The sequence below is a fragment of the Bubalus bubalis genome, chromosome 5 (genome assembly GCF_019923935.1).
Source record: "Bubalus bubalis isolate 160015118507 breed Murrah chromosome 5, NDDB_SH_1, whole genome shotgun sequence".
Taxonomy (NCBI): Eukaryota; Metazoa; Chordata; class Mammalia; order Artiodactyla; family Bovidae; genus Bubalus; species Bubalus bubalis.
In genome coordinates, this window is record NC_059161.1 from 109186832 (window position 1) to 109214337 (window position 27506).

The following is a 27506-nucleotide window of genomic DNA, read 5'->3' on the forward strand; positions in this document are numbered from 1 at the left end:
GCCGGCGGGGCATTTAAACCCCGGGGATTGTCAGCTCGGGACGCGTGCCCAGCTCCGCGTCCTCCTCCGCTCCGCCTTTGCTTCGGGTACCGCCGGGCAAGATGCGGTCCTCTCTGGCGCCCGGCATCTGGTTCCTCCGCGCCTTCTCCAGGGACAGCAAGTGAGCGGGGCTGGGGCGTGGGGGCACGGGGAGCGCCGGGCCCCGCGGCCTCGCAACTGAGACCCGACTCCGGGAGTCCCAGGGCGCTTGTTGGGGTGAGGGTGGGGGGTTCTGGTAGCATCTGGCAGGCGGTCGGCGGTGAGGTGGCACGTGCTCACTCCGCCTCTCCGGAACCCCTCCCTGGGACGCTGCCCAGGAGCGTCTCCGCCTTGTCCTTTCGCATCCTCACCTCCGCGCACACACACTCCCCCCTGGGGGAGATCCGATTCAGAGCGCCTCCTTTATCACCCGGGGGACCCCCGGTTTGTAGACTAGGGAACCGAGGTCAGGGCGTGGCAGCTGCTGCTACGAGAAAGTGGCCGTTGGAGTTGCCGAGCGTCCCATTTGGTCTCTTTTAGCCCTCGGATAGCTCCAAGACCAGAACCTAGTGGTCCTGGGAGCTTGCCTTGAGCGGCTCCAGGCCCTGAGGGACACCCCCGGGGAGGGCACACCTCTCAGATCAGGGCCAGCTGCTCCTCAACTGGCTGGTCACCCCAGCAGCCAGCCAGCGACTTCCTCCTGCACAAGGAGGCTTGGTGGGCTGGAGAGTTTTCAACCCACTCTTCATCAGAGGCCACACAACGGAACACTTTGCTTAGTCTGCACCGTGTCTTTCTTTCATTCTGTTTCACTTTGTGTTAGTTGCCATCACTTGCAAATGATAAAACTTAACGTTAATAGCCAGACTCCTCCTTCCTCTGATCTAGCAGTATCAGGCCTAAATTCTCAAATTTTATCATTAGGAGTATTATCATCACCCTTTAGATGGGGTGCAAGCTCTTAGTAGGTCCCAGCCTTGTTTTAAAACAAAATCCTGCACCCCAAACCCCCTCAGTCCTGGGCAAATCAGGATGGTCCCCCGAGGCACTTTCCAATTGGTGACAGTCCTCCTTGGGGACCTTCTTCATCACTGCCAGCCTTCCTCATTTGTTTATTTGGTATTTTTCAGAAAAAGGTCAGATGACTCTTGTAAGGATATAAAAATGAACATGTGTTAAAAAGATTTTATTTGACTGGTGATGAGGGTGCCAGAAGATGGTATAATTGGCACAAAAGAAAATCCAGGGAGGGGAGAATGGGGAGTTACTGTTTAATGGGTACAGAGTTTCAGTTTAGGAAGATGAGAAGGTTCTGGAGATGAATGGTGAGGGTTTCACAAGAATGTGAAGGTACAAAATGCCACTGAACTGTGCACTTAAAAATAGTTAAATTTTATGTTACAGACGTTTTACCACAATTTTAAAAAGAATACAAAGAAGATGCCCATTTAAGTCAGGAATATTGAGGCAAAACTGGTTGAAAGAGAAGATTATTGAAACTCTATCAGTTCATGGACATATTTTATATGACTTATTTGTTACTTGGGCTTCCCTGGTAGCTTGGATGGTAAAGCGTCTGCCTACAATGTGGGAGACCCGGGTTCGATCCCTGGGTTGGGAAGATCCCCTGGAGAAGGAAATGGCAACCCACTCCAGTATTCATGCCTGGAAAATCCCATGGACCGAGGAGCCTGGTGGGCTACAGTCCATGGGGTCGCAAAGAGTCGGACACGACTGAGCGACTTCTCTTCACTTCTTCTTCATTTGTTACTTACCATTTGATGAAATTCAAGGTCAGGGACAGGCATGAATCAGATAATTTGGAGGGGAGGGCTGTCCTCCAGGCAATGCACAGTGTTCCAGAGAAGCACACACACTCTTTTTTTTTTCCTCTCCTACACTTTTCTCTGCTAAGATAAAATATAGTCTCAAAGAATGATTATTTTTGGTCACAAAATAAGGTTGGTCATGTTAGGTTTGATCTGATTATCTATATACATAATTTACTGTGTTAAGTTCACTTGGCTGGAAGTTTTCATAAGGGTTCTGAGACTGGACTTTTAAAAGCCTTCTGTTATTTACTGTTCTGAGATTAGGAAGCCAAGACAAGAAATTGTCTCCACTAGGTTTTACCTGATGTACCTATACATTTATTAATAGACAAATTCCCCTCTTCTTGAGGTCCCCAAAATATCCTAAGTTTCCTGGGCCTGCCAGGAAGTGAAGTCCTGATTTGCCTGTAAGGGAAGACAGTAAGCCAGTTTCGTTGGGAGGATTTTGTATTGGCTGTCAATCTTAATTCCTTAAGAGTGGCATCAATATCTGATTAAACGAGTATCATTGTCAAATACAATATTCCAGGCAACAACCTTTATAATTGTTGTTGTTCAGTCGCTAAGTCATGTCTGACTCTTTGCAAGCGCATGGACTGTAGTCCCCCAGGCTCTTCTGTCCAGTGGGATTTCCCAGGCAAGAACACTGGAGTGGATTGCCATTTCCTTCTCCAGAGGATCCTCCTGACCCAGAAATCAAACCCATGCCTCCTGCATTGGCAGGTAGATTCTTTACTGCTGAGACACCTGGTAAACCCGTTCTCAAATATGTCCTGATAAAATAAAGAGGACAGATTCTTATTGAACTTTTGCAAATAACTGTATTTTATAAAAAACAAGGAGACAATGAAAGTTTCTAAATTCTGGGGAGTCGGGTAGAGAGAATAAAGTATTTACAAATATTTCATTTCAGTTTACAAAAACAGAATCTCCTAAATTGTTATGAGTTACAGGCATATTAAGAAGAAAGAAAAAAGAGCTTTCTTATATATTCAGAACACTGAACGCTATAATGTCACTGACATTCCGAAAGTCGGTGACAATCACCCTCATCAGTCCATTCAGTTCTAAGTGATTAATTCTTGTTCTGCTGAATCTTGGGTCAGAAACCTCATAAACCTGTCAGCATTTTTACCTAAGTTTTGGAAGTCCTGACTCAGTCCACAGGTATGTTCTTAAAGATATCTGAATGATATCACCAGGAGTCTGTACCCACGAGTGTGTACCTGGTCCACTGATTTCGTGAGACAGTGCTCAGTTGTTAAAGATAAAACCTTCGGCTTGTAGATGATTGCAGAGCCTTTAGGGAGCATCCAGAATAGAACAGAAACTATCTGTAAGGGTCAGAGATCTGAAAAGGTATGGATTAATTTATTAATGATAATTTTCAAAAGTGAATGATCTGATGAGAAGTCATGACAAGAAAAATGCAGCTAACAGTGAAGTCTGGTTGTTCCTGAGCTATGTAACACACACAAAGCCAACCCAGAAAATATTGGACAGTGTCTAAAAACACACTTAAGGTTAATTTCAAAGAAGATGGTGAACACAATATCTGATTTTTAAGAATGGATAATTTTTATAGAGGAAAAATATCTCAAGATTTTTTGTATCTCAGTATATATATTTTTATGTATTTAGAGATATATAGAAGTCTCAAGACATAATTTGCATAATATACCAAGGGAATACCAAGAATGTCAACTTAGATTTAGTGAGTCCAGGTGACTCAGTGGTAAAGAATCTGCCTGCTAATGCAGGAGACATGGGTCTGATCCCTGGGTTGGGAAGATCCCCTGGAGGAGCAAATGGCAACTCACTCCAATACTCTTGCTTGGAGAATTCCATGTACAGAGGAGCCTGGCTGGCTACAGTCCATGGGGTTGCAAAGAGTCGGGCACAACTGTGCATGAACATACACCAGCAAGTCCTAAACATCTGTGTTTTAATAAAGCTCCGTAGGAAAGTCTGATGTACTTCCCCAGTTGAAAGCCACTGACCTAGAAGATGCTAGACTCAAATAAAGAAGTGAAGTTGCAGCTTGGGTAAGATTAGCTGAAGTCATGACTGGTAACAATACTGTCATCATTAGGCAAAGCACACCAGGATACTGATCCATAGAGACAGATCATGGACCAAGAGGGACTGAGAAGTCTATGGAAATTTCTCATGCAGCAAACTGTTTCTGAGATACTTATATAAATAACCATATTCTACTTCTCTTTTTTCTCTTAATAAACAAAAATACATCTCATTACTGTATATACAAAGCTGTACCTCTCTGCCACTAATTGTTCCTAGTAGAGTCTTATTCATATATATTAACTATACTTTGTAACCAAAGGAACTTGTATTTCAGAGAAAATGAGAGGGCTGAGAGACTGGGTCATTGGAAGTAGCCTGTCCCACACCAGCATTTTAGAAGAGCTCAGAAACACACATAACTTTCTACAGCTGCACATGTCATTGAGACACTTCTTAAAGTGTGACTCCAACCACGTCTCCCAGGTTTAAGACAGATCTGAATTGAAATCCGCTCACCACTGTGTGCTTCTGTATAGTTAACTTCTCTGAGCGCCACCCCCCAGCTGCCCCAGCATCAGTAAAAGTCAGGTGGGTTCTTGGGGGCAAAAGTGATCCATGAACGTTCTTGACCTCCCGTGGCTGATGGAGAGCCCATGGCAAGTGTTCCTTCACTTCTTTCTTGACGTGTGTAGGTTCAGACTCCTAACAAACACCCAACATCATTGTAGTTCTTTCTGTAGGCACATAATTGTTTTGAACTCTCAGGCTTGCAAAGTTGATCAAGACACAGTCCTACTCTCTCGGAATTAAGGATTAAGCCAGAGGGAGGGCGTGTCCTCTCATTATCAAACTGGCTGCTTCCACACGTTCCCAGGGAGGACTTTTAAACAGAAGAGAAGAAAGCAGGCATTCTGGAGTGGGACCTTGGTGGGTGGGCTCCCCCCGAGCTTCGGCTTTGCTGTCTGTACAGCAAGGATATTTGTAACATCTGCCTCATTCCATAGTTGTGAGGATTAAGGATTGTCGCAAGGTGAAGCAGGTAAAATGCTTAGATGAGTGCCAGGCTCACAGTAAGCACTGACTAAACATTAATTATTGACTGTTATTCTACTTGCTCTTCCTACCACCCTGTACCAGGCATTGTGTTTGTGGTTCACTGCAAGATCTTTGTTTGTTTCCCGGCCTAATTCCCCATTATAAGGATATAATGAGGCACAGAGAAGTTATGTAACTTGTCCAGCACCACATAGCTAGTCAATGATTGAGCTGAATTTGAATCCAGGTTAGCTGGACTCCCAAGTCCCTGGTCTTTTCCTTCTGATTAGAGGGTGGGAGGGGAAAATAAAACAGAGGCGTTTTGCTTGAGACAGATCACTAAATTTCTGAGGCTTCAGGTCCTTGTCTTTAAATGGAAATAATCATGTACCTCTAGCCCAGGGCTTTGGTGAAATTAAGTGAGAAGACATTGAAAGCACTTAGCCTGGTGTGTGCAGCACACTTAGTCCTTGGGAATGGCTTGGTGCTTGTCAGTTTCTGGAGGTGGGATTCATCTTCATTAGAAAGAAAAGGTAGCATTTGACTTGCTGGATCGGGAGGTATTCTGAGCAGAGGCCGTGGAGTGGCAGTCAGGGCAGGGAGGTCACAGCCTGTCCCTTCAGCACTGGTCACCTGCTGGCGGGAGCCTGGGGGTCTGAAGGCGTGGCCCCTGGATAGGAGGCTGAGAGGCAGGTGGCATGAGCTGTGCCGGTAGAAGGCAGAGACTCGGAGGAGTTTCTGCCCAGGAAGATGGTACCCACCCCCCTCCTCCGGTCAGACCCCTGCTGTGTCCGGCGGCCCTCCGAGTCCTCCCCAGTGCTGGGCCTGCTCTAGCTGGTGCCAGCCTCTGAGTGGGCCTGTCTGGGGGCAGATGGCAATGTGGGCATCTTGCCAGAGAGATGACTATGGCTGCTGCACATGGGGCTGGGCCCATTTTCCTGGGACCTGTGGCCCGTGGGAAGAGGAGCAGGAGCCGGATGAGCAGGAACGGGATGAGGCACCGGACAGGCAGGAAAGCAGGAGTTGCAAACTCCCTCATGCAGTCCTCCCCCACATTCTGGTCCTCCCGTGGGAGCTGGAAAGGCGAGGCAGGTGGTAGTTGCAGCAGGGACCAGTGGATCTGTCTGCCAGAGTTTGCTGAGGGCCTGCTGCCAGGTCCATCGCAGCTCACAGTACTTATGGACATCTCCTGTAATGTTCAGTCCCTCAGTCGTGTCCAGCTTTTTGCAACCCCGTGGACTGCAGCGCGCCAGGCTTCCCTGTCCTTCACTCTCTCCCTGGAGTCTGCTCAAATTCATGTCCATTGAGTTGATGATGCCATCCAACCATATTATTCTCTGCCGCCCCCTCTCTGATAGGAATTCGCTATCTTATTTATTTATTTGGCTGTGCCCAGTCTTAGTTGGGGCATGCGGGGTCTTTAGCTGTGGCATGCAAACTCTTAGCTGTGGCCTATGGGATCTAGTTCCCTGACCAGGGATCAAACCCGGGGCCTCTGCATTGAGAGTGCAGAGTCTTAGCCACTGGACCACCAGGAAGTCCCTTAGTATCTCATTTAAAGGAAGATCGAAGTGAGACTGAGAGGTGAAATGTTCTCTGCATTAATCCCCAGGGCCACCTCGATGACAGTTTACAGTCTTGTTTAAAAGAAGCTCAAGCAGAGGCCGAGAGGTGAGACAGCTGGCCCAGGGTCGCAGTCACAGGACCAGAAGTTAAGACCCAGCCTCTTGTTGGTCTAACGAACTTTTCCCTGTTCTGCTGTAGCTTCAGACCAGGGGTCCCAGACGCTGCCAAAGCAGCTTTCTCTTGTCTTATTTTCCTGGTACCCATTAAGGATGAGCTGTGATGGTGAGAGGCAGCTCTGAGAAGGAATGAGAGATCCTGGCAAAGGACCTGGAGGGCTGAGCCTGTCCCCTGTCCCCACTCCTGCACCCCCCACCCCCACCCCCGTCTTCAGGCTGATCCCCAGAGAGCATGTGACCCTGCTCGCTCCCCTCCCCCACCCACCCATGATTGCTGTCTTCTCCCCCAGCTGTTCTGCTTCCTCTTCCTCTCTGCTGTTTCCCCTTTATGGAGCAGACTGACAAGCACTTCCTTGGCTCTGGGTGGGGCAGTCTAGATTAGTCCCAGGGGCCGCCGACTAATCTAGAAGGCAACAGGGGTTTGGGAATGGTTTGTATGGATGGCCAAGGCCTTATGTCTTCCAGTCCGCAGTACCACCTGAGCACTGAAGTTGGGGTTGAGCAGTTCCCAAGTGACACCAAACTGGGGCCAGACACCAAGGGTGGAGTCAGTGAAGCCCACAACCCCCACCCCCCATCTCACAGCCCCCGAGTTGGTATGTGGGGTAGAGGCGAGGTGGACAGCTTTGCTGCTCCCGTTTTGGCCTCTGGCTCATGCCTCACCTCCTGGATCCTTCATGCCGAGGAGGAGGCATAGAAGAGGGTGAGCCAGGGGCCAGGCCTCCGGAGACTCTCCAGAGGAGGGCCCCCATCCTGATGCCCTGGCAGGACCACAGGCTGCCACCGTCAGTGCCTTCCACTGGTGCTGTCTGCATAGCCTCTCTGCAGAAGAGAGACCAGCTTCCTGCCCACTTCTCCCAAACCCTGCCAGCTCTCACACGCTCCCAGAGGTTTTCCAGGTACCCACATGACACCTCATGCTGTAGCTGAAAGCCAGGTCTTTTCATTCTGTCTGAACACTCGGGGTCCCCTGCTTAGATTCCTTCTCAAAACAAAGCAGTCTAGCAATCTAGCCTATAGTTTCCACTCTCCTAAAAAAGATTATGATGTACTCATTCCTTCTAGAAAGTCCTGGGCTGTTTGTGCTACTAGCCAACGATTCCCTTCTCCAGAAGGACCTTGGGACCAAGCTCAGAGTCCCCTCGATCCCTCTGAGCAAGTGCCTGAGTCCCAGATGGAGGAAAGGGCAGCACGCGGAGGATCCGTCGGTCAGGATGCGCTCAGCTCCAGGAGGGCTTTGTTCCTCAGAGGCGGTCACAGACCTGGCCCGTCCCGTATGGCCTGTCTCCATCCCCTCCTGTCAGTGGAAAGCCCGGCTCGGGGGCTCTGCCCTGTGCGGTCTGTTCCAGCCTGGCCTTTCCCTACCAGGCTGTGTCCCAGTGGTAGTGGAGGACTTGGGAGGAAGCACAGTGATGGAATCGTCACCATTGCCCTGGTTCTTACCATCCCCAGCCCTCTCTCCCTTTCAGATCTGCTGAGTCCCAGAATTGGCACATCCAAAGACAGGCCACCAAGTTCATTTCCTCAGGGCAAGTGCCAAGGTCACCACCAGCCCAGTCTCTCACGTGGCCAACCCGAATGGCCCTATCCATCTACTAGCTGCCCCAGACTCCATTGAAGGGCTGGGCTGAGGCAGGAAGTGATAGGAGTGGGTCAATGAGGGAGTTCAAGTCCCCCTTTACCTGCGGCCTGAAATGGGAATGGGAACTGTCTGCAATGTGGCTGCAAAGCCAGGAGGGGGATGCAACGACTGGGGGATGACCTGGTAGACGCTGGACGAAAGGAACCTTCTGCCACTGTCTCCTAAGGTCCCTCTCCTGGGCTCTTTCTTATTTTCTATTGTTGCGCTGGTGGTGGTAGCAGGTCCTTGGGGTTTTGTTTGTTATCGGTCACTGCTTTGACAGACATTGTTCTTTGTCCCTACCTCAGAAGCATTTCTAGTGCAAAGTCTTAACAAGGTCCATAAAGCTATTAGCGTGCTCATTTGAAAGAGTAAGTTGGACTGTCAGCTAATAGTTAAGAGATAGCCAGTCCACCTCTATATCTGACTTAGTTACTCAGTAACCAGTGCTGGGCAAGGGGAGGTGAGACTCTCGGAAGTGACATTTCTCACTAACACAGACTTGGAGGGTCCTGGGATAGGCGCCCGGCCTGGAACAGTCTGTGGGCCTTGCTGAGCAGGTTCCGGGGTCCCTGGCTTGCTTGTCCAGCCTGCCCAGCCCCTGGGCTGCCTTCCCTCCCCTCTGCAGCTGCCCTGGGGCCAGCTGGGTAAGGCCAGGCTCTGTGAGTGTTTTCCCCCTGCCCCGTTTCTGGGGCCCCTTGGTTCTAAAAGAAGGGCTCGTGAGCAGAAGTGAAACTTGCGGCTTCCACAGGCATCAGGAGCCCGTCAGCTATGTTCAGTGAGCTACTGTGAGGTCGCTGGCCTCGGCCCAGCCCTGCACTCCACCCATGTCCCCAGTCCCCTTTGAACTGTGGCACCTTGGCCTTTTTCTTCAAGAGATGTCAAAGTGGAAAGCGAACTGGACCAAGGAGAGGCCCGGCTCCGAGCACGCTCTGCCCAGCTAGCCGGGCCCCTCTGGGCTCCTCCTGCCCCCGTGCTGGAGTCCAGGCAAGGAGTCCCAGAGGAGGCCAGTGCCCAGCCCGGTGTCACACAGCACTCTGAGGACCTTCTGCCCCACAGCCTCCCTCCCTGTGACGCTCCTGCTCTCTTGGGTGTCAGGTTCTCTACAGAGGGATGGGGTCAGAGCTGGGAGAAAGGTCAGCAGGCCTCTGGGCAGGGCTGGAATCTGGCCGATCGGCATGTCTATGGACCTCTGCTAAGCCTCTCCATCTACTCCCAAGGGAGTGCAGGGGCGGGCCCAGCAGACCAACCTGTGCTCTGTCCCCTTGCAGGCTCCCCCGTGGGCACTCGTAGCCTCAGGAGCCTGCAAAGATGCCTCCAGCCCAGGTCTGCATACTGGGCCGGTGGGGAGGAGTAGACTAGCCAGCCTCCAGACCCCTACCTTACCGGCACATCCAGGGCCTGGAGCCCCCACTACTCAGAACAGCTTGGTGCCCACCCCCACCCGGCTCACCTCCCGCCTGCTCCAGTTTTCCTTCCTCAAAACCTGAAATCATCGTTGCTGTCATTTTTAAGTGTGGACTGCGTGTCAGAAACCTGTAAGAGGTATGCATCATCTCATCAGCCTATCATCACCCTATGAGAGAGGTGATAAACTGTACTTTCAGTGACACACAGGTGTAAGGAATGAGAGCAGGTTTCACCTGATTCCTGAGTCCAGGGCACCACCAAGGGTCTGCCCGGGGGTGGCCGTGTGCCTGGGGAGTGGCTGGCAGGATGGATGAGGCAGAGAAAGCCTGCCCTGCCTTCTGCGAGGAAGCCTGTCTGGAGTTTTCCCAACTCACCAGCAGGGCAGAGCCCTGGGTCCCCACCTGGCTGGTGCCCAGAACTCTGTGACCTAGAAAATCCCATCCCACTTCAGTGACGTCCCGTCACCCCAAGAGACAGTCCAATCTTGCCCAAGGCCCTCCATGACCTGTCCCTTTCCTCCTTCCCAGCGCTCTCACCTGCCGTGCTTGGCTCAGCCCCACCTTCCAGACACCCTGAACTACACCCTGAACCATACAGAGTTCCCCAAACAGGTAGTGATATTCACGCCTGCACGCTTCTGCACACGCACTTCCCCTCTCTCTGGCCCTGCTCCCGCCCCAGCCCTGGTGGACCTGGCTGCATCCTGCTAGTTTGTGAAGACTATACGGAGACCTCACCTCCAGGATTCTTTCTTTCTTTCTTTTTTAAAACAATTTTATTGGAGTATAGTTGCTTTACAATATTGTATCAGTTTCTGCTGTATGACAAAGTGAATCAGCTATATATATATATCCTCTCTTTTTTGCATTTCCTTTCCAGTTAGGTTGCCACAGAACACTGAGTAGAGTTCCTTGTGTTCTACAGTAGGTTCTCTTTAGTTATCTATTTTATTCTTAGGGCTTCCCAGGTAGCGCTGGTGGTAAAGAACCCACTTGCCAGTGCAGGAGATGCAAGAGACCTGGGTTTGATCCCTGTGTCCGGAAGATCCCCTGGGGGAGGGCGTGGCAACCCACTCCAGTATTCTTGCCGGGAGAATCCCCATGGACAGAGGAGCCTGGCGGGCCACAGCGCGTGGGGCTGCAAAAGAGGTGAACATGAGTGATGCGAATTAGCACAGCCAACAATAGTGGATACACATCAATCCAAATCTGATTCATCCCACCCTCTGCTTCCCCGCTGGTATCCGTACTTTTGTTCTCTAAGTCTGTGTTCCTTTGCAAATACCCTTTTTCTAGCTTCTACATATACAGGTTGATAGGCGATGTTTGTTTTTCTCTTTCTGGCTTCCTTCACCCTGCATGACAGCCTCAGGTCGGTTCACGGATTCCTCTCCTGCCCCTGCCCCCACGCAGCCGGTCTGGGCGTCTGCTCTGGAGTCACGGAGGGCTGGCCACCCTCTTTTGTAGCACAGTCACACTGGTCCTGCTGTCGGCCTGCTGCCCCGCGAGCCCCGGTGGGCAGAGGTCTCTCTTACGGTTGGTTTCCCCAGGTCCCTAGCTCAGGGCCGGGCACGTGGTGGGATGCGCATGGGGGTGGGGTGGTCCTGGCTCCATCTCAGGGAGACCGAGATGTCAGCAGCGGGGCCTGGATGTGCTTGCTGTTCTGTCACAGCTTCCTCCACCCGAGGGAGAGGACACCAGGTGCGGGGACAGATAAAGAAGAGCACCGGGGGCCACAGGCCGGAGAAAGTCCAGGGTGGTGCTCTGAGGTGCCTCCCAGGTGGGGGGTGCCGGCCCTTGGTGCAGAAGCCGTGTGGTGGGGAGCGCAGGGGGGTGGGGGTGGGGAGGAGAAGGGTGGCTGCCAGCCGGGCTGTGCCTTTTGACCCCTCACTGACTCCGACCGGCTCCTGAGGGCTCAGTGTGGCTGAGGGCAGCCTGGGCCTCATGGCCAGGCCTGTTAAGGGAGGACAGTCAGTGCCGGGGCCTCAGCGGGGCCCCGGGGATCGTTGAGGCCCAGGGGGTGTGCTCAGTCACTCAGTCCTGCCTGACTCTTTATGACTCTATGGACTGTACCTGCCAGGCTCCTCTGTCCATGGGATTTCCCTCTATCCATGGGATTTCCCAGGCAAGAATACTGGAGCAGGTTGCCATTTTCTTCCCTAGGGTGTCTTCCCCACCCAGGGATTGAACGTACCTCTCCTGAGTCTCCTGCATTGGCAGGCAGATTCTTTACCACGGCACCATCTTGGAAGCCAAAGATATCTGATTTGTCACCAGGGTCACTGCATCCATGTAGCAGCGGAAAGAGACTTGGCTGTGCCCAGGGGTAGAGGTCTTAAGGGTAGCACAGCAGAGACTCTGGGGACCAGGGTGAGAGTTACATTGTATTCACCTGTGTTTGACTTAGATGTGGTTGATGCTGTTCTCCCTGTACATCTGATGAGGAAACCAGAGGCAAAAAATTAAAGAGCTTGCATTTGGTTGCACAATTAATTAGAGGCTTCCCAGGTGGCTCAGTGGTAAAGAATCTACCTGCCATACAGGAGACCCAGGAGACACGGGTTCGATCCCTGGGTTGGGAAGATCACCTGGAGCAGGAAATGGCAACCCACTCCGGTATTCTTGCCTGGAAAATTCCATGGACAGAGGAGTCATGGAGTGGCAGAGTCAGACATGACTGAGTGCGCACGCGCACACACACACATCTACAAAACTTGAAGCTTTTTCCAGACAGGACACTGGTGAGTGTTAATCTGCAGGGCTGTGGTTTTCTTCCATCCTTTGCTTTCTGAAGAAGCCCAGTTGGGAACAGTCTCCAAATCCTTCCACCCCTCCCCCCACCCGCTGCCAGATTCTGAAAGTCCCTGATCCAGGAGTCGTGAGCCATTTACCAGTTGGAAAACATTGCTGCCACCAAGCTTGTCTATGTGGGTCACTGTGACAGTCCCTGGGAATAACCCCAGATTCCCTGGAGAATCCCTTGTGACTCCCTGCCCCCGTGCACCCTGTGTCTGGAAGTAGGAGCCAGACAGACCACACAGTAGAGGAGCTGGAAAGCCAGGCTAAAGAGTTGGAGCTTCATTCTTGCCCCAAGCTTTAAGCTTTTTATTTTGTACAGTGTTTCATACTTAATGGAATGGAGAGCCACTGAGAAATGTTCAGCCTGGTGACGGCAGGGTACATGTACCTTCATTCTCTTCAGAAGATGAACTATGAGGCAGTGGAGAGATGGAGATAGACCAGAAGTCCAGGGGTGAAGTGAGAAGGGTCCTGGCAGCCCAACCTGAGTTCAGCCTCTGATGTAACGCCCTTCATTTCACAAACTCGAGACTTCATAACATGCTTGTGGGGAAGTGATTTGGGGTTTGGAGGCAGATCTCTAGAGAGGGCAGACCGAGCTTCCAGTGTCCTGGTTCTTTGATTCAAGGAGCCCAGGGATAGAATGGGGTTTCTGGGCCCCCTCCCCTCCTTCCCCACCTTCTCCAGGGGATCTTTAAGAAGCCAAGGCTCTGGCCTTTCTCCTGGGCTGGAGTCCACGCTGAGCTCTCTTTTTCCATGTACTTCCTGGCTCCTGGATGCTGAGTCGGCTCAGCTGATGCTTTGCTGGGGAAGCAGTGACTCAGGAGGACATGGGGGCCCTCCCCCAGATCCTCAGGAGAAGGGGGGAGTGGGGCGGTCAGTGGAAACTTCAGTGGTTCTTGGCTGACCTGTGTTTTCCACCCCAGATCAGTGCATGGGATGAGAAGCGGGGGTGGGAGAGGGCTGTGTGATGCGTGAGCCACAATGGAAAGAGTGACCCTTCTGTCTGGAGGAATGGACTAGAATAGAGCCAGGCAGAGGACCTGGGTCCTGTCAACTGGCTTTTCCTCTGCTGCCACATTTCCATGTTTTGGACTCTGCTCCTACTGGACTGAAGCAGGTGCCATTTCTGCAGTGTTCTAGGCTTCTCTAGTGGCTCAGATGGTAAAGAATCTGCCTGCAACGCAGGAGACCTGAGTTCGGTCCCTGGGTGGGGAAGATCCCCTGGAGAAGGGAATGGCTACCCATTTCAGTATTCATACCTGGAGAATCTCACAGACAGAGGAGCCTGGAGGGCTACAGTCCATGGGGTGGCAAAGAGTCAGACACGACTGAGCAACCAACTAGGCTTACGAGGAGTAGTTGACCTCGGTTTAAAGATAGACCCTTTCTGGAAGTTTGGAATCAACATGTACACACTGATGTATTTAAAATGGGTGATGTATATGTATGGCTCCGTCCCTTCGCTGTTCACTTGAAACTACCTCAACATTGTTAATCGACTGTACTCCAATACAAAATGTTTCTGGTGTTAAAAATAATAAAAATTTTAAAAGTAAAATAAAATGGATAGCCAGCAAGGACCTACTGTATAGACAGAGAACTCTGCTCAGTGTTATGTCACAGGCTGGACAGGAGGGGAGTGTGGGGGAGAAGGGATACATGTGTATGTATGGCTGAGCCCCTTGCTGTTCACCTGGAACTATCACCACCTTGCTCATCAGCTCTGCCCCAATACAAAGCAAAACGTTTTTTAAACAAAGAGACACTTGGCATGCATCATCCTCCTCCTGGCTTCCACCATTTCCTGTATTTAAACACGGTTCTGTCTCCCTGCGCCTGCATCTCTCTCACCCACACGCACACAGAGGCACCCTGATTTTAGGGAGGAGAGGGAGAAGTAGAGGCGATGGGCAGTGACAAGAGCCGCAGAAGGCACTTTGGTGCCGTCTAGGACGCCGCTGCTGGCCCAGCTCTGTTGGGAGGTCTCTGCCCCCGGGAGCAGGAACTCTGAGCACTGTGGCCTCTGGGCACCTGTCCCTCCCCTCCCCTTGGCCTCTGCCCCAAGCAGCTTGTGTCTGGAGGGGAGCGTTGGTGGTGCTGCTAGAACGGGCACAGGTGGACTGCTTCCTGGACACAGTGGAGACGGTAGGCCTGGACTCTCTGCTAACCCAGATGCCCACCTTCCCCTGCAGGTACCGAGCCTTCATCCTGCTCATCACCTTCTTAATCTACACCTGCTATCACATGTCCCGGAAGCCCATCAGTGTCGTCAAGGTGAGTCTGGCCCGGGGGTAAGGAAGAATGCAGGACTGCTGGCCTCAGCAGAAATACGGAAATACTTCAGTAGAACAGCCCAGAGCTCAGTGAAGCACCGTCCTTGTCCCTTATCTTGGTCACCAAGTCTGTCTCTTCCCCCTTGGCTGACTCCCACTTTCAGCAGTTCTTTTTCCCAGGAGAGTTTCCTGGGTTTCTTCACCAAGAGAGTGGTGTCGGGGAACTGGGGGTGGAACCAGAGAGCAGGCACCTTGGGTCCCCTGGGTGCTGCTCATAGACACCCCTTGCCCTTCACCAAGGCTCTGCCGTGGCCCCTTGCCAGACCGGGTGTCAGAAGAAGACGCAGGGAGTCCAGTGGGGACGGGCAGTGGCCTGCTGTGGTGGGGGAGGTTACTGGCTCCCTTGCGGGCTGGGTTGACTCTGGGGCCACCAGCTAACCCCTGACCTGCACACCCGTCACCTCTCCAGAGCCGTCTGCACCACAACTGCTCAGAGGTGATCCAGCCCATCAACAGCACCCACAGTCTCAATGACACCACGTGGTGCAACTGGGCCCCCTTTGGTAAGAGCGGGGCGAGCCACTCCTACCCACGCCTGCTCCCCATCCAGGCCCGGGAAGGGCTTCTTGCAGGGGGCATCCAGATAGCCAGCTTTCTGTCTCCCCCGTCTGCCTTCAGATAAGGGCAACTACAAGGAGTTACTGGGGGCCGTGGACAACGCCTTCCTCGTGGCCTATGCCATCGGCATGTTTATCAGGTAAGAGGCAGAGCCCGTGTTGGCCTGTAGGGTGGTTCAGGCTGCTGTCTTCTCTACACCAACCTGGGGCCGTGGAGTCAAAGAGAGAAAGTTGTTGGAAATGAGACAAGCCTTCCACACATCCCGTCACCCATAGCTGGCGTGTTGCCACTATCACCCAGCCTGCTCCTTCACCTGGCTGACTCCTTCTTTTAGTAACTCTCCTGCAAAGGCCTTCCTAGATCTTCTTTTGAGTTTATTCACTCAGAAGGCATGTCAGCAGTGTGGCTGGAATATGGTCTGTCCTGGACAGGGATCCTTCACGGATAACCCGAAAGCTGAAAGCCCAGCACGGCTTTTATGTAGCAAGCATGATGTTTGTTCCCAGGAGTTGAGGGTGGCTGAGGCTAGGTACTACCTCTAGAGAGTTCACAGCCTAGTGGAGTGACCGATACTTCAGCAGCTACGTTATCAACAGTGCGGTGGCTCTGAGACAGAGGTGGCTATGTATGGAGCTCCAAGGAGTCACTTAGTCTGAGCTGGGATTAGAAAAGAGGGGTCAGGAAAGGCTTCTTGGAGAAGATGACATTTGAACTGATGAAGAGAAATTGGACTTGACTCATTTGAAAAGACCCTGATGCTGGGAAGGATTGAAGGCGGGAGGAGAAGGGGACGACAGAGGATGAGATGGTTGCATGGCATCACCGATTCAATGGACAGGAGTTGGAGCAAACTCCGGGAGTTGGTGATGGACAAGGAGGCCTGGCATGCTGTAGTCCACGGGGTCACAAAGAGTCGGACACGACTGAGCGACTGAACTGAACTGAATAGAGACAAGAGTCTTTCCCAGTGGCTCTGTGGGTAAAGAATCCACCTACAAGGCAAGAGACACAGGAGACTCGGGTTTGATCCCTGGGTGGGGCAGATTTTCTCAAAGAGGAAATGGCAAGCCTCTCCCATATTCTTGTCTAAAAAATTCCTTGGACCGAGGAGCCTGGAGGGCTACAGTCCACAGGGTGGCAGAAAGTTAGTCATGACTGAGCACACTCGCACAATGGAGTCATGGCTTGGTGAAATAAGGCAGGTGTAATTTGAAGCAGCATGACTGCACAGAGGGCAGGGGGTGGACTGGGGGACTCCTAACAGGTTTACCAACATGTAAAATGCAGAAGACGGGGCTGAAGAACGAGGTCATTGTGTACTAGGCTGTGGGCACAGGAGAGCCACTGAGTGGGTGGCTCAGTGGGTGTCATGTTCAGATCTACATGTCAGACAGATACTGAGAGGCTGACGGAGGTGGACTTGAGGGAGAGAAGGGCTGATCGGCTTTTCTGGTAACTCAGACAGTAAAGAATCTAACTGCAATGTGGAAGATGCCCTGGAGAAGTGAATGGCAACCCACTCCAGTATTCTTGCCCATGGGCAGAGGAGCCCAACTGGCTATAGTGCATGGGGTCACAAAGAGTTGGATATGACGGAGTGACTGACACTTCACTTCAGGGCTGACTAGCAGGTCACACTAAGGAACAGATTTGATAGTAGCTCTAGCTGGGCTTGGAGGAAAGCTTGAGTTAGAACTGTATTATTAATTATAGAGATGGAGAGAAATGATGCGCTGGAGAGAAATAAGAGGAGCAGCGGGCAGGTCTTGGAGGTCGCTTGTGGAGGGTGGGCTGCAGGGACAGGAGACTGAGGTAGCTCGCTTCCGGCCTGAGTGGCCAAACATGGGGCTGCCATCGAGTCCGCTGAGGGGCGCAGACACGGGGCAGGGTCTGGGAGGGAGGCAGAAGAGTCCAGTCTTTGGAGTTGTTGATTGGCAGCTTTTTGAGAGGCACCGCAGTTGGGATGTCCAGAAGCAATGTGGATATGATCCTGGGAGAAAGTTCAGGGCTGTAGACACACAGCTGGGCTGTGTACGTGTACATACATGGCAGGTAAAACCATAAAGGTGATGCAAGAGAAAATGCATGAGATGGACTGGTCAGCCAAGGGGGAAGAAGAGGGTCATGGGGATGTTACACAGGCCACTTTGCCGGGCACGTTATGAGGCGCGTCGTCAAACATAGCAGAGGCGCCTAGTGGCAACACAGAGGTCCCTGGTGTGGGGCCCCGGGGGAGCCAGGAGGGCAGGGGTGTGAGGTAGCAGAGATTAACCACGAATCCAACTCTCTCTGCAGCGGCATTTTTGGGGAGCGGCTCCCCCTCCGGTACTACCTCACAGCTGGAATGCTGCTCAGCGGCCTTTTCACCTCACTCTTTGGCCTGGGGTATTTCTGGAACATCCATGTGCTCTGGTACTTTGTGCTGGTGCAGGTACGAGCCTCCTCTGTCTTGCACTTGGGGCTCTGTTCCTGCACAGAAAGCTCATAGAGGCTGTGAGTCCTTCCCAGCCGCTCCGGGTCACAGTAGATCCCAACCCAGGCTCCTATATCACAGTGCGAGGTCCCCTGCCCACAGCCAGGGCAGCCTCGCCAGCTCAGGGAGTCTGCACTGAACGTCAGCCTGAGGTCTGTGGAGGTGCCTGTGAGGCCCAGTCTCTGCTGTGGGAACCTGGGGTCAGAGGGGCATCAGCTGGTGGGTGTGTGCACGCGTGTGAAGAAACGGGGAGCATAGTGTGGATTCTGGAGGGCTCCCCCATCCCAGAGGCTGCACCACTCAGTCCAGGGGCTTCTGTCCCCCCACTTTCCCTGCAGATCTTCAATGGACTCGTGCAGACCACGGGCTGGCCCGCTGTGGTGAGCTGCGTGGGCAACTGGTTCGGGAAGGGCAAGTGAGTGTGACCAGGGAGGCGGGTGGGCATTGCCTGGGGGTGCTGGGCTGGTGTGGGGGCAGGAGGTCCCTTGTGGCCTCTGATATGATTTTAGGATCAAAGATTAGAAATAAGCCTCTGGAAAAAAAAAAAAATTTTTAAAAGAAATAAGCCTCCGCGTCCTGCTGACTTTCACAGGCTGGGATACAAACGTTTTAGTGACTAAAAGCAGTGATTTTTTTCATTGCTGAGGTTTTTAATCCTTAAAACCTGCCATCTTCGTTATGCCTTTTCCTCATAATAGATGAATTTCCATTTTGCATGAAAACAAAAATGAAGCCTATAAAACTCTGTGTGTGTGTATATATATAAATGCATATACCCATATATATTTTTAATGCATATATATGAATATGTCTTATATATTTATTTATTTTTCCCTTGAACTGGCTTTTGTGCAAAAAAAAAGTTTCTTTTGGGCAGAGTTTCTCAGCCCTGGCGCTGTTAACACTGTGGGCTACATCTGGGGCTGTGTAATTCTTTGCTGGGGGGCCGTCCTACACGTTGTAGTGTTTAGCAGCCTCTACCTGCTAGACACCACCAGCACGCTCTGGGCTGGATCACCAGAACTCTCCAGACAGTGTCCATGTCCCCTGGGGGCAGTCACCCTTAGCTGAGGCCTTCAGAGTCACAGCCTCAGGGCAAGAGATGAAAGGGTGGGGCTGCGGCCCTGGGACGGAGGGGAGGCAGGGCTTGCTCAGGGAGCTGGCTGGGGAGCAGGACACCGCAGGCCTGGCTGTCACTCACTCGATGCCAGCCAGCCCTACCCCTCCTCCCCGACTGGGGTCTTCGGGCACGGAGGCTACAGGCAGCCAGCTGTTCACACTTGGCCGGGGCGGTCTCCGTGAGCCCAGGGCTTCTCTTCTTACCATTCCTGCTCTTGCCTCCCTGCCTCCCTCCCCGCCTCCCCTCCAGGCGGGGGCTCATCATGGGCATCTGGAACTCCCACACGTCCGTGGGCAACATCCTGGGCTCCCTGCTGGCTGGCGTGTGGGTGGATCAGCAGTGGGGCCTGTCCTTCGTGGTGCCTGGCGTCATCACCGCCATCATGGGCATCATCACTTTCTTCTTCCTCATCGAATGTGAGTGGACCCCTCTCCCCCTGTCCCCACAGGGCCAGAGCAAAGCCTCCCAGTTAGGTTCTGGGAGAAGGAGGCTGGTCCCGTGGGGGTCGCGGGGTTGGAGGCCCAGACGTGTGACTCAGAGGACGACCTCTCTGAGCCTCGATTTCTCACGTGGGACACCTGCTTTGCTGGGCTGTGGAGAGTGTCTGTGAGACGCATGTCAGGATGCCCGGCAAACACTGGCTCCTCTGAGCCTGAGGCCGGAGAAATGGGTTGGACGGCACCCTCTCCATGCTTGCTGCTTTTTTCTGGCTCCCTGACAGATGGCCCCTGGAGTCATGGCCATGGTCACTTGTAAGCAAGAGAACGAAAGTCCACGAGGCTCCCGTGGTTAGGAGACCCAGGCCTCAAAGGTGGTCTCCGGAGCCCTGGCTCCCTCATGCTGGAAAGTCCGCGGGCCCCCTTGGGGGTATGGGGCTCACACGCCGTGCAAGGTGAGGGCCTGGTCTGCTGGCAAGCTTCTTAGAAGGTTTTCCTTTCAGACCCAGAAGACGTGGACTGCTCCCCGCCTCAGCACCATGTGAGTGTGGCCCCCGGCCCCACTTCACCAGGGGCTGGTCCCAGAGAGGCCTGGGGAGTTGAGGAGGGGCCTCTGTGTCCAAAGTTGGGCCCGCGGGTGGCTCCCTGGCAGGTGGTGAGTCCGGTTCAGGAGGGGGGTGCATACCTCATGCAGCTCATCTCACGTGGGTTGTCCCTCTAGCTGGTGGGGGAGTGGTATGTGGACGTGCCCCCAGTAAGGGCTCTTCTGTGCTCAGGGTAATCCAGAAGAGAGCCAAGACCACCCCGAGGACCCCGTGAACGGACCCAGCTGTAACAAAGAGAGCAGCCTGGAGTCAGCTGTCACCTGCTCCAAGGAAGCAAGTGCTCAGCCTTCCGCCATCAGCTTCTTTGGGGCCCTGCGCATCCCGGTGAGTTGTGTGTGGACCAGAAGGGAGAGAGAGGCTCTCTAGATTTTTCTGCTGGGTCTCAGGAGATGGGGATGCTCAGGGTGATCTATGGTTTTCGGAGTTTCTTTACGTGCAGTGCTTAGGGCGGGGGCCCTCCTGGGGAGGGTAATGTGGCCGGACATTACCCTAACATTCAGGCAGCAGGCACGTTGCTGTACCTGAGACTGGAGGTGTTCTAGAGGCTGCTCCGTGTGGTGGGCGGTGGAAAGTGCTGGCATAGGGCTCGGCGGCCGCAGGCCCCAGGCTGTCCTGCCCACCTTCCCATCTGCCCTCTGCTGTGCTCCCAGGGTGTGGTCGAGTTCTCCCTGTGTCTGCTCTTCGCCAAGCTGGTCAGTTATACCTTCCTCTACTGGCTGCCCCTGTACATTTCCAATGTGGGTGAGTACACGGGGAGGAAGAGGGGAGAGAGGAAGAGGGGGGGCCTCCAAGGAGGAAACCCACCATGAGGTGCTTATGACTCCATGAATAGGCAGTATTTCTGCTGACCCTCTCCAAGCACAGAAGGAAGATTTTTTCTTTCATGGGAAGCTAAGTTTTGCAGAAACCCTCCTAGTCCCTCACTGATTCCAGCCGCTTTTCCTCACTTGGCACTCAGTCAGGGTTAGGAACTCAAATCCTCTCTAACGTCTACTCTGGCCTCAAGTGTAGGCGAAACCCCGCTTCAGGCCCATTGGCTGGCTCATAGATGGGTGGGATTGGAGGGTCCTGGAGAAACGGTCTGCCTTCTGAATGCCTCCAGGAGTCTCTCAAGCCTCCCCCAGCCCAAGGAAGAGGGCCTGGCAAGCTGCCCCAGCTGCTGGTAGCCTCGTGGGAAACACCATTCTCTTCCCAGGGGCTGCCAGGATACTTGGGTCATTGATGCCCAGTGCCCAGGTCTGCTGGGCTGCCCACCTTGTGGACTTCCTGTCCCCTGCCTCTGTCTCTGCCCAAGGATGGACAGACATATGAGGAGAGGTCACTTCTGTGGTTAGAAAAGCATGTTTATGTTCTCCTGTCCTGGGTCTCTGGTTTTCCCCAGGTGGGGCTGCTCTATCAAGGAGCAGCTCTGCCCCCAGAGCCCAGAGCCCCAGAGCCCTGCCAGGGTCAAGGACCTCTCAGCAGGGCCACCGGCCTCCCTCCAGGGTCCTGGGGGAACAAGCTGCCGTCCACACGGTACACTTGGGCCACAGGATGCCGTTTGGATGAGTCAGGGCCAAATCTCAAGCTGTAGCCTGCCACCTCCCACCGTCACCCTGTCTGCAACTGAGGGGCCTCCCCCAAAGACAGGGCTAGAGGCCAGGGCGGCCCTGTGGACACTGACTCTTTGTTCTGTGGCCTTGATGCTGGCTACAGACCGTGAGTCAACCTTGAGGGCTGGGCTGCCAGTCATGCTGCTGGGCGTCCCTCCTTCTAATCCCAGGGCAAGGTCAGGGGCCTGAGGTGCCCATTTTCCCAGTGAGCCTCTTTCCTGGCTTCGTTTATCAGTAGGGAACTCAGAAGGAGGTGACAAGCTCCTGTGCAGGCATGCTGCTCCGTCAGGGGCGGGCAGGCATGTGGCTGGATGGGCTGAAGCTCAGACAGAGCTGGGGTGCCCCCCTGTGGGACAGGGTCCTTGGGGCCAGATCCCCGTGCTCTCGGAGATCAAGGCCATCCAACAGGGGAAGAAGGTAGTATGGGCCTGGTGGCCAGAAAGGGTGTCCCGTCCCGAACTGCTGCAGACTCACCTGTGACCTTGGCCAGTCGCTTCCCCCCAGGCCCCCCACTCCTTCTGAAGAAGGGGGCAGTGATCCCGGATCGGGAGTCTGTGGGGACACTTCCAGCAGTGGCCCTCCACGCTGTCTGTCCTGAGTCCCCAGGTCTGAGCACGTGCTTCGTTTTCCACAGTTCACTTCACTGCCAAGGAGGCTGGGGACCTCTCCACGCTGTTCGATGTTGGTGGCATCATAGGTAAGGCCATGCCCTGCCGTGCCTCTCAGCTGGATCCACCTCTTCTCTTGTTGGGTTGCAGAGAGAAGGGATAGGTTCCAGCGAGACGTGACCTAGGCAGGTGGCAAGGGAAAAGGTGGCATCCTGCCCAGGTGGCCCTCCCGTGAGCCATGGGTACGGGGACGGTTGCAGAGGGAGGCACTCTGCCGGCCCGGGGTGCCCCGAGTGGACTGCTGGGGCAGTACTCGGGGGCCCCCCGTGCCTGGGGCGGCAGTGTGCACGTTGTATTCCAGGCGGCATCCTGGCGGGGCTCATCTCTGACTACATCAATGGCAGGGCCACCACCTGCTGCGTCATGCTGATCTTGGCTGCCCCCATGGTGCGTAGAACCTCAAGGCTGAGGGCCAGGAGCTGTGTGCACGCCCGGGCATCACACACACAGACCCGTCTCTTTGCGTGTGTGCAGCCCTGTGCACGGCCAGGGGAGGAGAAGCCAGGATCAGCACAGGGAAAGGGATCCAGACTGAGAATTTTGGAAAAGGACTAGTGGCTTTTTGACCTGTTAGAGAGGGGGATGTCAGCTGCTAAACTTCCTGACCAAGGAAAGAATAAGAGGTTGAGATTTGATAGGAGAGGAGACTTCTGGGGCAAAGGGAAACAATGGATTATTGTGTGTTAGACCCTGCCTCCCTGGGACACTTGAGGACCAAGAGGCCAGGGTATGAGAGGAAAGAAGGGAAAGCGGGCTTCTGGGGTTTCCAGTCTTCTGGGCTCCAAGCTAATGGAGGCGGCCCACGGGGAAGCCAGCTTGTGACCCTGCCCCCCTGCTTCTCCTCTCTCAGATGTTCCTGTACAACCATGTGGGCCAGAGAGGAATCGGCATCTCCATAGGTGGGGAGCTGGCGCTGCCCTGGGGACCACACGAGGCTGGCTTGGGGGCACGGTGGGCAGCCTGGGGAAGTGGAGGTTCTCGGCCTGGAGCCTGGGGGACTCACCTGCTTTGGGGCGGAGGATGATGGTGGCTTCTCCTCTCTAACTGGCCATCTCCATCACCACCTCAGTCATGCTGCTTATCTGTGGAGCGCTGGTCAACGGCCCTTACGCGCTCATCACCACCGCTGTCTCAGCTGATCTGGTAAGCAGGGCCACCTCAGGGCCTGGTCAGGGCCTCTATCTCCAGGCTCATCTTCCCCACGTCTTTCCCCTTCCCCCAGCCTGCAGAGATGAGATCCTCAAAGTCCTTCAGAGTCCGCCCTGGTTCCCCGTTTCCTCCCAACTCCAAGCTCTCATCGCTCCCTTTCCCCGAGCCAGCCCCTTTCTCAGTCCCAGTCCTGCTCAGGGTGCTGCCTCTTAGTTCGGCCCCCACCCCCACCCACCCCGACTCTGCTGTCTCTCCAGGGGACGCACAAGAGCCTGAAGGGCAACGCCAAGGCGCTGTCCACTGTCACAGCCATCATTGACGGCACTGGGTCCATAGGTCTGTAACTTTCACCCTGGGCTCTCCCAACAGACCCCCGAGCCTGGTCTTGGGCAGAGTTTTAGGATGGAGGGCACAGCGCCTGCTCTGGGCCCTTCTCTGACACTGTCCTCCGCACAGGTGCGGCTCTAGGGCCTCTGTTGGCCGGGCTCATATCCCCCACGGGCTGGAACAACGTCTTCTACATGCTCATCGCTGCCGACGTCCTGGCCTGCTTGGTAGGAGTTTGGGGGCACACAGGTGGGTAGGGGGAGGGGTCCCCTCCTGCAGGCCTGGAACCTGGGGCTCCAAAGTGTCCGGATGATGAGGACCGCTTCCTTTGCACAAAGCACTCTGCCTCCCATGGGTGACCCCCTGCGGAATGGCACTGTGAACAGCCAGCCCAGCGGTCATCTAGCATTAGGGACTGGCCACATGCTCCATGCTCGTGTCTCCCTCCCCTACCCCCAGCTCCTCTGCCGACTGGTGTACAAAGAGATCCTGGCCTGGAAGTCATCCCTGAGCAAAGACAGAGGGTAAGTCCTGTGGAGGGAGCGCTGGAGCCCTGTCCACCCAGCCTCACTCCTCCTGGGAGTGAAATCCATCGCTCGGGGGCTCTGCACAGTCTGAGCCCAACTCCAGCCCAGACCTCAGGGATGTGGCCCGCGGACCCCGAATGTGCTCCATGAGCCCCGGCCCGGCCCCCAGCTCCACTAACCTGTCGTCTATTGTCCCATGTGTCTCCATAGCTCTAATGTGGCCAGCTCTAATGTGGCCCTAACCCACGCGTGATAGTCTTTTCCTCAAGTCCCATGACTTTTGTGAGTATTTCCTTCAAGTCTGTGACTGCTGTGCTCTTAAGAGTGCATGCAAAGCCTCTCTCTCCTCCAGTGTGATTTTTCTGATTTTCCTGACTTTTCTGACTTTCGCTTTTTCCTTGGGGGCCAGTTCCAAAGATTTGGACTCTGGGTGGAATATGGTGCTTGGGAAGTATTTCCTCAGAGGCCAGAGCCGCTGGGAAGGTCAGCAGCCTCTCTTTACTGAGAGTGACAGGGTTTGGGACAGACCCCACTCCCCAGGACAGAGGAGATGGCGTCTGGGGAAATAGTTTTTCCTCTGAACTCAGACACTGAGCTGTCTGCACCTCCCAGAGTTCAGAAGCCGAGGGCATCTGGCCTGTCTGCCTAGGGTATGCAGAAAAAAAGCAAGTGTCAAGCGAAGCCTCTGGAACAAAACCCCAAGCTGACCTGAGGTGCAGTCTGCCTGTCGCCCAGTGGTGGTGGGTGCAGAGGTGACTCAGACAGGCTCGCGGCTGAGGCTGGGCATGAGAGGCTGGGCCGTGCAGCTGGTACCGAGGCTGGGAATGTTCTCTTGCGGCCTTTCTGGCTTTCCTTAGGAAGCTCTTGCTTGTGAGAAGCAGCCCGAGCGATGAACCCGGTCTGGATGGTAAATGTGAGGAAGAACCCGCTGGGGGCCTGGGAACCAGCCCCATATCTGGGGAGGCACTTCCCTTTAAGGAAAGCATCATCCCAGCTCAGGGACAGCAACCTGCAGGGCAGGAGGTGTTAGCAGGGTCTCTGTCCTGCCCTGCCCTGGAGGGGGAGCAGAGGATGGCACCTCAAGACCAATGCTGCTTCCACCTGCTGCCCCCCGCCCCCCAGACCAGGCCTGCGGGGACCTGGGGAGGAGAGGGACGGAGGCAGGAGGGGAGGAGAATGATGCATAGTGAGCGTCTGCTCTGGGCGTTGACTTGAGTCTGTCTACCTGTACTGGTGTCCCTCTCAGCAGCCCCGAGAGGTAGAGGCTAGAGAACAGAGGCTCAGAGCTCACAGGACACACCTCAGGCCTTTAGCTCGTCCCAGCAGAGCCCGCCTTTGGACCTAGGTGTGCGGGTTCACTGCCATCTGCATCGTCAGCGGGTCTTTCTCTGAGGCAGGCCTGTGTCGGGGGCGCGGAGGCACAGAGCCGGGGCTTGGCACCAGAAACCCTGGACAATCCTGACTTCTCTGCTCGCCTGCTTCTGTCAAACCTCGGCACCTTCTCCGCATGTCCGCGTCCTTGTGTGTCCAATGGGGGTGCTCATTCCTAAATACCTGATTGGGTTGGTCTCAGGCTGAGACACGCTGGGATAAAATATGACATGGCTTTGCAAAGCCATCAGACGTGGTACAAACACTGTGAAGTTTTTTGAAACATGATTCTGGCTTGGTGCTCCCTGCTGAAGAGGGGACGGGGAGCCCTAATGACAATGAACGGGATGAAAAGCAATTATTGGGTTGGCCAAAAAGTTCATTCGGGGTTTTTCCATACAATGTTATCAGTTCAGTTCAGTCACTCAGTCGTGTCCGACTCTGACCCCATGGACTGCAGCACGCCAAGCTTCCCTGTCCATCACCAACTCCTGGAATTTGCTCCAACTCCTGTCCATTGAGTCGGTGATGCCATCTGATCATCTCATCCTCTGTTGTCCCCTTCTCCTCCTGCCTTCAATATTACCCAGCATTAGGGTCTTTTCTAATGAGTTAGTTCTTTGCATCAGATGGCCAAAGTATTGGAGCTTCAGCATCAGTCCTTCCAATGAATGTTCAGGACTGATTTCCTTCAGGATTGACCAGTTTGATCTCCTTCATATGATGTTATGGGGAAACCCAAATGAACTTTTTGGCCAGGCCAGTATTAAGGGACCCAGTATTAAGGCAAGGGGACTTGCCTTCCCTGTTCCCACTGTTGGGATGGGAGCCAACACTTGTTAACCAGTGTCTCACCTTCTCTTCCACTGCCTCTGTCCTCTTCATGCAGGTATAGAGAAATGTGAGGCCCCTGATCAGAGCAGAAACATGGAGGGACCTTGCCGGGTCCCAAGGTGCCCCCCCCACACAGATGGCTGAGGCAAAAAGCCCCTTGACCCAGCACCAGCCAGCCCAGCCTGTGAGGCTTCCAAGGGCTAGGAGATGCTCCACGGGAAAGGACCGCCAAGTTCGAGGACATGGAAAACTCAAGGGCCTTGTTGGAGAATGGAGGGAACGCAGAGTGCTCACCATACTGAGAAGGCATCTTGAGACCAAAACAAAATGCTCAGGCAGCTCCGTGCCATCAGTGGATCAGTTTATTACAGGGTCACTTAACAGGATGGGGTAGGCTGGACAGCGATCTGGGAGCACCCCCATGCTGCCCAGGGGCCATGGGGATGATTCTATGGCTAACCTGGGGGACGGGGAGGCAGGACATGCCTTCCTAAGTGAAAATTTATGAACACGTAACCAGTCTTGTGGGTGCTGGGAACATGTCAGAGAAGATTTCCATCATTGTTTAGGGACTAGCAGAGCATAGAGGCTACCTGGTCCTAATGGTTATTAAACAGTATCTATTAACTTCCAAAGCCCTTGATAACAGGGCAATGATTCAGCATACCATACAGTCCTGAGCAGGCCCAGCGGAAGGAGAGGAGAGACTGTGAGGATCCCTGATGGTGTCAGTTCCGCTGACAGTGATCCAGGCCTGAACTCTGGAGACCGCAGGCCGGAGGGATTGGGGCTGAGGGCTGTCAGCATTTTGGTACAAGGAGGGGTCTGCTCAGACTCTTTCTTGTCCAGATTCCAAGATGGATAGCCGAGGTTCAGTGAGGCCAAGGCCTGGAAAGAGTGTGTCTCTCCTTCTCATGTTAAACTTGAACCTCTGTAATCAGCCTCTGCCTGAAAGTGTGTATTTCAGAGCCACCAGACCTCTCTTGGTCCCTTATGTCCACAAGCCTGTTTTCTCCATGTGTTTCCCC

General features: G+C 53.9%; 1 protein-coding gene and 1 non-coding gene across 4 annotated transcripts; one reads left to right on the forward strand and one right to left on the reverse strand.

The window, feature by feature from the left end:
- SLC37A2 (solute carrier family 37 member 2) lies at positions 1-27479 on the forward strand. 3 transcript variants are annotated; one of them, XM_006057661.4, is made up of 19 exons: positions 1-160; positions 14677-14758; positions 15227-15320; positions 15436-15514; positions 17671-17806; positions 18187-18263; positions 19218-19384; positions 19909-19946; positions 20182-20334; positions 20661-20751; positions 22237-22299; positions 22572-22657; positions 23121-23169; positions 23340-23413; positions 23677-23755; positions 23876-23973; positions 24206-24270; positions 24484-24555; positions 26534-27479. In XM_006057661.4, the coding sequence occupies exons 1-18, from the start codon at positions 102-104 to the stop codon at positions 24524-24526; spliced, it is 1533 nt and encodes a 510-aa protein (XP_006057723.2). In that variant the 5' UTR covers positions 1-101; the 3' UTR covers positions 24527-24555; positions 26534-27479. The 3 variants fall into 3 exon arrangements, with proteins under 3 accessions (XP_006057723.2, XP_006057724.2, XP_006057727.2); XM_006057665.4 differs by lacking the exon at positions 1-160 and adding an exon at positions 12329-12423; XM_006057662.4 differs by lacking the exon at positions 24484-24555 and having other exon boundaries at positions 3-160.
- TRNAE-CUC lies at positions 6376-6448 on the reverse strand. Its single transcript has one exon. It is a non-coding gene; the product is annotated as a tRNA-Glu (tRNA).
- Positions 27480-27506: the final 27 nt, after the last annotated feature.

Coding starts and splice junctions, on each gene's coding strand:
- SLC37A2 (XM_006057661.4), top strand. CDS start 102: ATGCGGTCCTCTCTGGCGCCCGGCATCTGGTTCCTCCGCGCCTTCTCC. Junction 161..14,676: donor GCCTTCTCCAGGGACAGCAA/GTGAGCGGGGCT, acceptor CTTCCCCTGCAG/GTACCGAGCCTTCATCCTGC. Junction 22,658..23,120: donor TGATCTTGGCTGCCCCCATG/GTGCGTAGAACC, acceptor CTCCTCTCTCAG/ATGTTCCTGTACAACCATGT.